Below are 13,488 nucleotides of genomic sequence, written 5' to 3'. Positions count from 1 at the left end.
TGAAACCAGAACAGTCGACAGGAGTGACACAGAGTGAACCTGCTGTGTTTCTGTTTCTGTGTTTGTGTGTTTTGGTCGATCAGATCACATGACGCTGGAGTAAACCATGTCCATGTTTACCAGACCAGACGATGATGTCAGAGCTGCCAACAGGAAACTCCTTATATGGAGTTTGACTGACTGAGGTGAGTTTGTGTTTGAAGTTAAAGGATGAAGACGAGAGAGAAGTACTCAGATACTTTACCTGAATAAAAGTGCCAGTACCACAGAGTACAGGTACTTCATGACAAGTAAAAAAAACAAGTTAAAGCACAGAAGTATTACCTGCTCTGTGTGGTTAGAGTATGACGGAAAAAGTACTTCCTGTAGTAGTAAAAGTACTGACTACACTTTGCTTGTTTTTCTATGTGATGAAATGGACAAACTGAGACCACACCATATGATCTGTTTGTCTACAGGATTGTTTTAAAAAGTGTGAAGTTGTTTGTGATGTTTGTAATAATCAGTAAAAATACTTGGTGGGTTTGTTGTTGTTTGGAGAGAAGATGAAAACTGCAGTTACTGTAAAATCACCAGAATTTTGAATGGAGTCTAAAGAAATGGATCTATCTATCTATCTATCTATCTATCTATCTATCTATCTATCTATCTATCTATCTATCTATCTATCTATCTATCTATCTATCTATCTGTCTATCTATCTATCTATCTATCTATCTATCTATCTATCTATCTATCTATCTATCTATCTATCTATCTATCTATCTATCTATCTATCTATCTATCTATCTATCTATCTATCTATCTGTCTATCTATCTATCTGTCTATCTATCTATCTATCTATCTATCTATCTGTCTATCTATCTATCTGTCTATCTATCTATCTGTCTATCTATCTATCTATCTATCTATCTATCTATCTGTCTATCTATCTATCTATCTGTCTATCTATCTATCTATCTATCTATCTATCTGTCTATCTATCTATCTATCTATCTATCTATCTGTCTATCTATCTATCTATCTATCTATCTATCTATCTGTCTATCTATCTATCTATCTATCTATCTGTCTATCTATCTATCTATCTGTCTATCTATCTATCTATCTGTCTATCTATCTATCTATCTATCTATCTATCTATCTGTCTATCTATCTATCTATCTATCTATCTGTCTATCTATCTATCTATCTATCTATCTGTCTATCTATCTATCTATCTATCTATCTGTCTATCTATCTATCTATCTATCTATCTATCTATCTATCTATCTATCTATCTATCTGTCTATCTATCTATCTATCTGTCTATCTATCTGTCTATCTATCTGTCTATCTATCTATCTATCTATCTATCTATCTATCTATCTATCTATCTATCTATCTATCTATCTATCTATCTGTTTATCTGTTTATCAGTAGTAGTTGTCTGGCCTCAGTAGTAGTGAGTTTCTGAACTCTTTGAACTGCTGCTGCTCTGAAACTGATTTCCTAGAAAACCATTTACATGAACCAACACACACACACACACACACACACACACACACACACACACACACACACACACACAGTGAGTTATGAGTCATCTGTTTCTGGTGTTGGGATCTGCAGAGTGTTTTGTCTGTTTGTTGAAGCTGCTGATTCACTGCAGATAATCTGACACGGTCGTCGTTTAACAACAACAACTGTTAATCTGCTGCAGAAACACGTGGAGCACAGATTTATTTTATTCACAGTAAACAGAAGGATGGGGGTCAGGGGGGTCACGAGGGGTCAGGGGGGTTTGGGGGGGTCAGAGGGGTCAGGGGGGTTTGGGGGGTGGGGGGGTCAGAGCAGGCAGCAGGAGGAGCATTTTTGTTTCTTTGTTTGTTTTTAATAAACAAACCTGAAGAAAACACAGAATCTCAGTTTGGTCGATGGAGATCATTTTCCCATGATGCCTCAGTGCTGGTTCTGGACAAACAGCTGCTACAGTTAATTATTGTCTGAACGTGTCAGCGTGTGTCATGTGTTGTTTCCACCTACAGGGGGCGTCCTGCTGTCTGTTCACTGATCCAGCAGCAGTTTGAAGCTTTAACCAGCAGAGGGCGACACACACTCACAGGTCTGACAATCAACTCACAATAAACACACATCAGAGGATAAATCATCAGAATTCATGTTTGCTGAGTCCTACAATAATCTGGACTCAGGGACTAAAAAATTATGCATAAAAATATTTTTATATAAAAAATATTTTTAAAATATTTTTTAAAAATTCACTTCAATCCTAATGATGTGATCTACACCCCTGTCCAAAGTGAATGAATAAATAAAATATGATTATGGTGGACTCAAACAGCTTCATTAGAACATGTAGAAATGTGTTTATATATTTTCGCTCTTTCACGTGTTAAATTGTTCAGAAATCACATGTTCTCAGAAATTCACCATAAAAACTTTTCATGTGTGAAATGATGAGACAAACATGTGACTTCTGTTTGTTTCACATGTGATAAATTCACTTAAACTACAAACTGTGGTTTTTCACTGACGACAGAGTGAATATGAATATTTGGATTATTTCAGACCTGAGTTTATATTGAATATTTATCAGAAATCACAGCTTCTTTTTTAAATGTCTCTTTATTAACAATCAAACATCATAATAAATATAAAATACACAGACAAATAATATCATTATCATATCCCACATTAATATTATCTATACATTTGTTTGCTTTCAATGAATCAGTGTAAAAATAGAATTTATACAAAGTCTGAAAGATTTAAAGAAGAAATCATTTTAAACAACAACATAATCAAATAACACGTGACACATGTAGAAAAGTCACGTGACCTCTGATCACCTGATTTCACATATTTAACAGGAAAAATCTGAAACTTCATGTTTTTGTGCTTTTATTGTGAAACAGGTTCCAACTTTTGTTTTGAAAAGTTCCATAAACATCCTGATCTTCACCCACCCCCAGGTTTTACTGTCACATCATCTCATCCATCACAGGTCTGTGGTTCTGGTCTGAGTCCAGGTCCAGGTTTCAGACCTGAACCGGTTCAGTTCGTGTGAAAACTGTGAGCCAGCTGTTATCTTCATTATCAATACATCTGACCGGTCATTTATATTCTATCATATTTCTATTTATTTTATGATATTTTCTTTGATAATCGATCGATTGATCAGAAAATAAAATGTCTCTTTTTTGCCTGAAGCTTCATTTTGTCTGAAAAACACAAAGACGTTGCGTTCACTGTCAAAGAAAAAAATTCAACTGAATTTCTGATATTTTTTGGTTTCATTAATTCTGTTAATCACCAGATCGATTGATCAGTTCAGCTCTGGAGTCCTGGTGGTTCCTGGTTATTACAGAGGGGGGGTGAAGTCAACTGGAAACTGACGAAGGGCTCAGTAATGGGTCCTGGTCCACATGCTGTAATACTGATGAAGATGAGGAGGAGGAGGTGGGGGAGGGGAGGGGAGGGGGGAGGGGGAGGACCTGTCTCCATGCAGCCTCCGGAGCGCAGGGCGGGGCGACGCCGCGCAGCAGCAGCAGCAGCAGCAGCTTCATCTCCGCGGACCGACACCGACCTCCTGCTCGTCTCCAGGCCGCGGCATGGACCCCGGAGCCCGGCCTGTTTCCTCTCACTCACAGCGGGTCCGGTTCGAGCTGCGGTCCATTTGGAAGGTGCTGCTGATGGAAACGGAGCTGATGGTGCTGATGATGATGGTGATGAAGGCGGCGGCGGTGTGCAGTTAGAGCGGCGGAGCGGAAACAGAGCGCAGACGGAGCCGTGCGCTGAGCGGGAGCATCGCGCTCCGATGCAGCAGAAAAATCGCCATTGTTTGGATGCGCAGCAGACTGGGAGGAAAAACCCGGAGCCTACCGAGACCGTTTGACCGACAGACGCCATGCTGCCCCCGCTGCTTCTTACGCTGTGTCTGCACTGCTTCATCCAGGTAAGGAGCCGTTTTTTCGGGTAAAAGCGGAGTTTGGAGCCGCTGCCGCCGCCGCACATCTCCTCCAGACAGCGGCGTCTGAGCCGCTTTGTGTGCGGGAAACAGAGCCGATAGGATGGATTCTGATCGATCCGGGGGCGGTGGTGGAGGTGGAGGTGGAGTGAGGGTGTGTGTGGGTGGATGTGTCGGTGGTGGAGCGGGACACGGAGCGGTTGTGGCAGCGCAGGTCGGCGGTGAGGCAGCGAGCAGCTCGTTTTGTCCTGAGGAAAGTGGGTCAGTCGGCTGCAGCCTCAGTGATTCCCTGCATGTCTGTCAGCATCACTGAGCATCACACACACACACACACACACACACACACACTGAGCTGCTGCTCTGTCTCAACATGACTCCATGAGTCTGATTTACCTGCTCAGGTGTGACGGTCTGAGTCACAGGCTCTGATCCTGTGTGTAGTTTGAAGACCACAGAGACTCTGAGGCTCAGTGTTCACTGGGCTTCATGGAGAATTATTGGATTATTTACACGTTGGTTTGTTTAAAAACTGAGATGATGAAAACTGATTCATATTTTCACTGGAGCTGCAGTCGTTTCATTTATTGACATAAAATAATTCAGCAGCTTTTCTGATACTGAAATATCATTTATTAAAGCTAAAAAAATAAAAAGTATTTTCTGTTTCCAGCTTCTGAAATGAGAGGACTTTAAAACTAAATCTGCTGTTTTTGAACCTGGGTCTTATTCTGGGTGTAAATAATTGATGTGTGACTCTCAGGGTGGAAGAAGTAATCAGATACTTTACTGAGGTAAAAGTAGCACACAGTAACACAGACACACTAACAGATGGAGGCAGTGGTATTCCAGCAGCTGCCTGTTAAATCTGATGTATAGAGATGTTTATTATCATGTCGTACAGGTTTTCACTGGAAGACGTCATGTTTTATAATGTTTCAGGAACTTTTCAGTATTTTCTGACAAAACAGTTAAAGCAGAAAATAATCTTCAGCTTGGATTTTAAGGCCACGTTTCTTATTAAATACAAAACAGGTTCAGTGTTGTGTTCAGGTGCTGAAATAAAACAGATGTTTTCAGATGTTCCAGAAACCTGAACCACAGACCTGAACCACAGACCTGAACCAGATCAGATCAGAGCGTCTAATATCATTTCTGTTGATTTTCTCTTCGCTCTCAGTCTGTTTATCTGATGGTCTCAGTTTCCAATTTCCTCTTTTATATCAACACTGATGTGGATTCATATTAAACTCAGTGTTGATCTGCAGCTTCGTCTTCTCTGTCTGAGGGACAAAGAAACCTGTGGAATCGTTTTACTCATTATTCTAAATAACATCAGGTTTCCTCCACTTGTTAAAAGCCTTGTTTTCTCTTCAGAGGATTTTATTCAAGTTGATTTTAATCTAGAAAACTGGACCAGTTTACCTGAGCTCACAGTCGCTGATAATGAAATAACTGGTTTTATAATTGTTCTAATCATGAGTTAATCATAGTTTACAGATGTTAGTTTACAGACAGTTGTTGTGATGTTTGTGTGTTTATGGACTGAGGCGTAAGTCACATCTTGGACCTGGTCCTGGGTCTACACCTGAAGTGTTTGTGTGAGACTGTTGAAGAGCTGCAGTCTTCAGGTGTCTGGTGATGTGAACGCTCACCTGAGAATCTTTCCCGCCTTTATCTTCCCTCTGACCTGAACACAACCTTTAACTAAAACTCTGTTTAAATCCTGATATGAGCTGATAAAATCTGCTTTAACTTTATTTATTCAGCAGATCTCAGAACAGTAAGAAGGACTGTGAGTCTAAAGGCAGTCAGAGGCAGCAGTGGAGATGTTAAAGAGTTTTATTAAACGCAGTGAGATGAGTGTGTGTTCTGCTGCTGGTTTGCATGGAGATTAGTGTGATAATGATCTTATTACCACCATGTGAGCTCATTACTGCTCTCACTCTGCTGGAGGCTGAAACTCATCTCCATATGGAAAACAAAAAAAAAAACTCATTAAACACCATCATCCTCCACCCGGGGATCGAACCCCTGACACCACAGGTAATTAACGGTGTACATCCAGACACTGAGCAGCAGGAGGAATGTGACCTTCAGGGTTCAGGTGGTGAGTCAGGGCACGTTCAGGTAAAACAGGTCAATTTCTTTGGCAACAAGTTGTAGAGGAGACGGATTTACACAGAGAAAACTGCAGGATAAGTAAAGAGACTGAGGCAGTTACAGAGACATCGGGGCTGAATCTTACTGTCCTCATCTCAAATGAATCATTTCTGCACACAGTTCCTGCCCTAATGCTGCATTCAAGTGCTGTACTTCAGAAAAAAACTGAGGTTCTTTACTCAAGTATTTACTCGATTTTTCTCCTTATATTTCTTTCTATGTGATGGAGGACAAACTTCTCTATAATCAGTGCAGTATTGATCAAGAAAGATCATTTAAGTTTAACCGGAACCATCACTATTATCTCTACCAGACTCCATTGACAAAAACAGAAATTTTACAGAGCAGATACGGACATATCCCTGCCTCCATCTGTTAGTGTGTCTGTGTTACTGTGTGACTCTCAGTGGTGGAAGAAGTAATCAGATACTTTACTGAGGTAAAAGTAGCACACAGTAACACAGACACACTGACAGATGGAGGCAGTGGTATGTCTGTATATCTGCCTGGTAAAATTCCTGTTATTGTCAGTGGAGTCTGGTAGTAGATATATAGAGATGTTTCTGGTTAGACTAAAGGATCTTCCTCTGTCTCTGGAGGAATCCTGTCATCATGTTGTCAGACTCTGAGAAGAACAACCTGAGCTGGAGTCAGATTTTAAAGTCAGGACCTTGCAGCAGTTCGTTGACAGTTTCCACTCTCTCAGTAACTCGTCAGTCGGTTTGTTTCAGAGCGTGTTGGTGTGAAGTGTGGGTCTGGATTTGCATCAGAGTAAAGCCTGTTATCTCTCAGCTTCAGCTTTTGGCAGCTGCAGGAACATGAACTGTGTTTCAGGAACCAGAAATCTTTGATCTGTGGTTTCAGGAGGAGGACCCGCTCGCCTTTCACACGCTGGATTTGGTGTTTTCTTTCCTCCCTCTCTCTCGTCCTTCAGAGGAGAGAGCGTCCGGTCTGTGGTGAATTTTTCCTTAATGACCTGTTTGGGCTCATTATCTTGCCTGGCCAACACAGAAAGGACCTGAGGGTCTCCAGCATGGCAGAGGACCAGAGCTGGCAGCGCTCTGTGTTAGCATCATTAGCCGTGAAGCTCCTCTGGCTCTGAATGAAACAACACATTCAGCCGACGCTTCGTCTGCAAATCATGTTTTCCAGTTGTTCAGAAAGACTTTTATTCTCTGTGTATTTTCAGCTGCAGATTTTCTCTTTATGTGATGGAACAGGTCAAAGCTCAGAGCGTCAGCTCTCTGTGTTCACGTCAGGGTTTTTACAAATATTCACGTTAAAGATGAGTTTTAAAGCCACTGTGTGCAGTCTCAGGGTTAATGATTAAACTTTACCTGCAGGTGTGATCACTGATTATGATTGGACTAAAGACGCTCTCAGGTTCTCAGTGTTCCAGGGTTTTCGGTCATACACTTAAACATTTTCAGTTGGCTACTTTCTGTCTGTTTCACTCTTTCTATATAACTCTGTATAATATAAACTCTGATCTTAAAGCAGATGAAGGGTTTTAGTCGTCAGACGTCTGGATCTTCACCTGAGATCCTCACAGAGAAACATGGACTCTGAACCTGATTTTAATCAACTGGTCTTGTTTGTTCTGGAGAGCAGCAGATTCAGCTCCTGAACCATCAACACTGAAGGAGTCTGAATATCAGTATCAGGTGGAGCCCTGATGTTGATCAGATATTAGAGGTTATTGATCAGCCTGTGACTTCCTGTCAGGTTAAAGATCTGTGTCTCTCTCTGCTGCAGCCTCAGCTCCTTTTCTCTCTGATGTGGGGGGGTTGATAAGCAGCCATTGTTGCTGCTCTCACTGAGTGGGTGTGCAGGAGGGTGGAGGTGGGTGGAGGAGGGTGGAGGAGGGTGGAGGAGGGTGGCCTCCCTGGTGCAGACTTTTTGTTGTGTGTTTGGGAGGAGGAAGCTGCTGTCAACACTGAACTCAGGCTGCTGCTCCACCATCTTTGTAGAGTCTGATTAATGCCAGAGGAGGTGGAGGTGGCTTTTTCTGTCATTGTCTTTGATTAAAGCTGTTTGACCTGCTGTGTGGTCCTGAGGAGGAAAGGTGGAAAACTGCAGCGTCAGCTGCTGCAGATTAAACATGAGGAGGTGAACTGAGTTTGTAGGGAAACATGATCCATACGGAGCTGTTCTAACAGTAAATATTCTGTAATGAGCTGTTGGTTTGTCTTGTTTGTGTTGGAGCTGAGCTGTGAGGAGATGGAGAGCTGGATGTGACTGTGTAGCATTGCTCACTTTTATGAAGAAAAAAGTATCCAGAGTTTGGAGACAGTTAGGAAAGGACCTTAATGTCCAGTCGACCAAGCTAAGCTAATGAGCTTCCTAACTGAACAGCAGACAGCATGCTAATGTCCAGCCCCACCATTAATGGAATATTAAACTAGAACAATGAACATGACAGACTGTGATAATGACAAGATTGTGTTCTCAGTATTGATCAAAAACACAAAACCACAGCAACTCTGAGGCCCAACCTGCTAACAGCTAACTGGTAGCTGCTAAGAGCTCCCTGCTAACTGTTAACTGCTAACTGTTAACAGCTACTTGTTCACTGTTAACTGTTGGCTGCTAACTGCTAGCTGCTAGCTGCTTTCTGCTAACTGTTAACAGCTATTTGTTTACTGTTAACAGCTAGCTGCTACCTGCTAACTGTTAGCAGCAACCTGCTAACTGTTAACTGCTAGCTGCTAGCTGCTTATAGGTGAGTGTGAATGAATGACATGTTAGTTTGAGTCTGTTCCTGTAGAAGAACCGTCCTCCTCTGTAGCTGTTGTGTAACTTGTGTTTGTTATTCAGCTCCTCAGTCGGTTTGGCTGCTGATCATCAGTTATCTGTGTGTGTGTGTGTGTGTGTGTGTGTGTGTGAAGCAGAAAGAATAAACTCAGTGTTTTTCCTCTGCGTGTCTAATTCACTCTGATTAAACTCTGGCTCTAATCGCAGCCTCAGTGGGACCTTTTCCTCCGTCTGCTAACTCACCACACCACATTGATTACAGCCTCAGATTATTAGAGCACTTTCACATGTGGGATTAACCCTGACACTGATAATCCAAACAGCTCTTTAAACTGTTGTTTTCCTCTCTGAAATATCAGCACACCGATCGTTGTCTGTACATTAAACTCAAAGTGTGAAGCTTTTATTCAGACAGATTACGGCTCTTTACACAATTGATCTGAATTACACCTCAGACTGGTGTTAAGAGGATCACTGCCAGATTAGGAGAATTAGTGTCTTTACATTACAGATGTTAGACCATTAGAATAAACCCCACGACCTTTAAAACAACTCTCTTTGTTCATTTACTCACAGGAAAGCCACAGAGCTGCAACAATGATCTATTTAAAATCTGAAGACTGTTATTTTGTTTTGTAAAGTTTTATATGACGTCTGTCTTCAGCTTCACCAGACTCCATTGAAAAAAGTGACCGTTTTGCTCCGTCCTCTGTATTCTGGATCATTGTTCATCTCCTCAGCTCAGTTTGTGAGAGTAAAAGTAAACTGTTGACCTTTGGAAACATTAATCTGATTTTAACTGAGACAACTGAGATGTGGTTAAAGCTCCAGTAAAAGTTAGTAAGTGGACTTTGAATTTAGAGCCATACCAGACCTCATTGAGAAAAGCGTAAATTTTGCTGTAGAGTGTAAAAGCAGCACAGGAAGAGAGTTGTAAGTGTCAGTGCTTCCTGATCTGTTCGGTCTCTTTTACTACTCGTCTGTTGGAAAAGTTATTTTCTGTTTTAAATTCCAGGTGGTTTCAGTTGTAGCTCTACAAGGCCTGATTACTTTTATTCAGACAGGTGAAGGTGAAACTTTGGAAACAGTAGTTTGGTAAAAGAAAAGAAAAAAGAAAAAGTCTGGGTTGTGGTGAAAAGTTTCCAGTCAGTGGTAGGCCTGTGTGAGAGTGTTCTTCTAAGTAAAGCAGAGAGCTGTCCAGTCATGAATTGTAAAGTCTAATGAAATGAGGTCTGTCTCACCAAACCTCATTGAGAAAAGTGACGTTTTTGTGAGCCTGCAGCAGGACAGAGGAGTGTTGTAAAACGCTGTCAGTGTGGACCTCATCAGCCTCATTCATAGTCTAATGGACTCTGGTCCTGGTTTTCTCCTGGTTGGAGCTGTCAAAGGCCCAGACCCCCCACACCCCACCCCCCACCATCCTCCACTGAGGAAAACAAAAACTTTGGAGGTTTGCATGATAATGTTGGCAGCTGCCTGAGGGCGACGCCTCCTGACCCCCCCTCCACCCATTCACCGCTCATTCACAGGGTCAGATACTCCATTCATTCACCACCACTGAGAAACGCCTGTGTGTTTGTATTGAGTGTGTGTTTGTACTGAGAGTGTGTGTGTGTGTGTGTGTCCTACTTCAAGACATCATGATGAGGAGAAGATGACGAACAGAAGCTAAAAAATCTGAGTTAATATCAGCTGTAGATGACAGGCCAGAATAAAACTTTATTTATATCTTTGTAATTGATGCAGTATTGCTCAAGAAAGATCCTTTTTGTTTCACCAGAAACATCTCTCTCTCTCTCTCTCTCTCTCTATATATATATATATATATATATATATATATATATACACTTATATGTTTTAAGTTTTACCTCTTTTTATTCGTTTTGTCTCATTTCCACTCCAAAGGTTTAGTGTCTTGATATTATTTGACTGTGTCTATACAGTGAATTATTTATGAGTTTGACAAAGAGCTGCTGTAAATCTCGGTCCTGTGTGTATCAGCTGTGTGCAGCTCGTACATGAGGCCGTGAATAAACAGTCCATGATGGAGGATAACATTAGCATTCAGTCTCTGCTGCCCTGGAGGCTCTCTGCTCTGCACCGTGTCCATGGTAATCCTGGAATCAGACAGACATAATGAGCATCTCCTCCCACCCCAAATGTGTCTCTCCTTTCATCTCTGTTACCTTGGCGACGACAGAGTGCCAATGAATTGAATGAATTGGTATGGATTTTTTTCTTCCTCCTCCTCTCTTCAGCCGAGCCCCCGCAGGATGATGTCTGGTGGTTATTGTGTGATGACGACTGACGGACTGACGGACTGACGGACGCTTTCTGGCCGTGTTTATACGTGTCCGTCACCTTTGACCTTCTGTTCCCTCAGCGTTTTATTGTAGTTTTTACTATGATGGAGCGAGGCCAGCAGTTTACACCTTCCTGCTGCTATAAATACTTACTACAACTGTGGATCAGTCCGCTGCTGAAAGTAGTCCCCAACCAATGCACCCGCTCCTCCTGTTTGACAGTGAGCAGCTGATTCAGGAAATTAAAACTATATAAACTATATGTTCACCACTGTGGTCCAGAGTAGAGCTACATCCAGAGAGTGGCAGCCATCTTGGAAATGTTCTCGGGTGGTTTCAGGAGAGAGCCATAACTTTCCACTGGGGACGGACGTAATTAATCGATGATTGATTACTAAAGGCTTTGTTTTCTTCACTGAGGAAAAACACACTTTCTGCAGCAACCTGTTTTCTACCATTGGTATTTTCACTATAAAAAATAATGACTAATCAATGATCGATCACTAATTTTCCTGATGCTCAATCAAGGAAATTTCTTCAAATGTCCGTCCCTACTGTCGCTGGTCACTGGCTCAAACAGTTTGAAGAAATCAGGTTTAAAACACAGGTTAGATTTACATGTTGTTGTGATTGGCTGATGTGTTTCCTGATTCGACAGATGATTGGCTGTTAGAGGGGAGGGGGCGTGGCCTGAGTCGGCCATCTTACATGATACAGAATCTCTTCTCTAAGTGGTTTGTCCCCGTCTCTGCTGCAGCTGATGGATTATTTTCAGTATGGATTAATCTTATTTTGTTATTTTTTGATTATAGATGAATTGTTTTGTTTATAAAAGCCAAAAAGTACTTTTAAAAAATGGTTGTTATAAAGTTACACAGACCAAGATCACATCCTCAGAAGTCAAAACCCTAAGAGATTTTGTTAAATATTATACTGTTATGACTAAAATGAGTATTTGATGATCAATAGGAGAATTGCTGATATGTCAGTTCAGACGTTCATGTTCCTTCAGTCTGTCCAGTATTTTATCATCTGTGTTATATATATATATATATTATATTTAATGTATTTCAGCCTATAAATCATACCTCGTCTCACTTCCTGTGTCAGGACCTGTTCTCTCCAAATACCAGTAGGCTGCCATTAAAGCTGAGCGGCAGCTCGACATTTTAAAAGGCCAGGAGAGGAGAGGACGAGCTTTATGAGGGCGAGCGTCAATCACACACCTTTATACAGAGAGAGAGAGAGAGAGGGCTGATTTTATTGTAAAATGGCGTCTCATATACTGAGATGTTTGTCATCAGACCTGAAAGAGAAAAGCAGCTGAAACCATAAAGAATAAAGAGAGGAGGAGCTCAGAGGGTTTATAGTGACGGGAGGCGTCACTCTGACTGGAAAACAGAAGACAGAGAGTTTTATCAGCGGTGATAGAGATAGTTAATGTGTCTGATGGAGCTGCTGGATCCTCACAGTTAGTCGCACTAAATCCTCTTCTTCTTTATTCTCTTACTTAACGTCAGTTCAGCTGTCTTCTCCCTTTGTCTCCTCCACACTGAGCCTGATACAGAACTGCACTCACAAAAAGAATAATTCAGTTTATCTGTTGACAGAGGACTGAGATATATTTTCTCTCCGAGGGCGTTTTTCTGGATTTAGGTCAGCTCATGCAGCAGTGTATATTCAGCCTGAACAAAGGAGAAATTCACCAGCAGACGAATGTGTATCATGTCTTCACCCTCGGCCATTTCCACTGTCACACATTAGTCAAAGAGACATAAACACTGAGTTAATGTGTCCTTTAAGGTTTGATTCCCTTCAGTTTCTCTGTTTACTAAGAAATAAAATCCTGAGGCGTTGTTGTGATATCTCCCATCATGCCTCAGTGCAGCACATGTTCAGTATCTGTGAGTTTCAGTATCTGAGTGTCAGATTAGGAATGTGGGTCAGAGTGTGAGCAGATGGATTACGAGCCGGTCGACAGAGTTCATATAAACTCTTTGTTTGGTTTCATCCAGTAAATCTGCTTCATGTGTCACATGTTGCTGTTATTGATATGAACACATTTAATCCACTCACAACAAAAAGCTGCTGAGCTAACATGAAGGTGGATTTACAGTCCAAACACACAGAAACTTAATGAAGGATGAGGTTAGCCTAGCTTAGCACAAAGACTGGAAGCAGAGGGAGCTGTTAGCCTAGCTTAGCACAAAGACTGGAAGCTGGGGGAGCTGTTAGCTTGTCTTAGCTTACCTTGAAGTAATGGGATCTGTTAGTCTGTTTTAAGACAAAGATTGGAAGTGGGG

General features: G+C 41.6%; 1 protein-coding gene across 4 annotated transcripts in view; it reads left to right on the top strand.

Moving 5' to 3' along the window:
* The first annotated feature begins 3,538 nt into the window (after positions 1–3,538).
* The window catches only part of ptpro (protein tyrosine phosphatase receptor type O), a 40,817-nt gene continuing 30,867 nt past the window's right edge, over positions 3,539–13,488 (top strand). For 3 of the 4 annotated variants that reach the window (XM_018687429.2, XM_018687427.2, XM_018687426.2), the window contains exon 1: positions 3,539–3,956. In XM_018687429.2, coding sequence (XP_018542945.1) covers positions 3,909–3,956 — 48 coding nt within the window. In that variant the 5' untranslated portion in view covers positions 3,539–3,908. The remainder of the gene's footprint in view (positions 3,957–13,488) is intronic. The other variant, XM_018687430.2, reaches the window with a different exon arrangement.

Source organism: Lates calcarifer, linkage group LG18 (genome assembly GCF_001640805.2).
Source record: "Lates calcarifer isolate ASB-BC8 linkage group LG18, TLL_Latcal_v3, whole genome shotgun sequence".
Classification (NCBI taxonomy): Eukaryota; Metazoa; Chordata; class Actinopteri; family Centropomidae; genus Lates; species Lates calcarifer.
The sequence above is the reverse complement of the archived record's forward strand: the minus strand, read 5'-3'. Positions and strand labels throughout refer to the sequence as shown.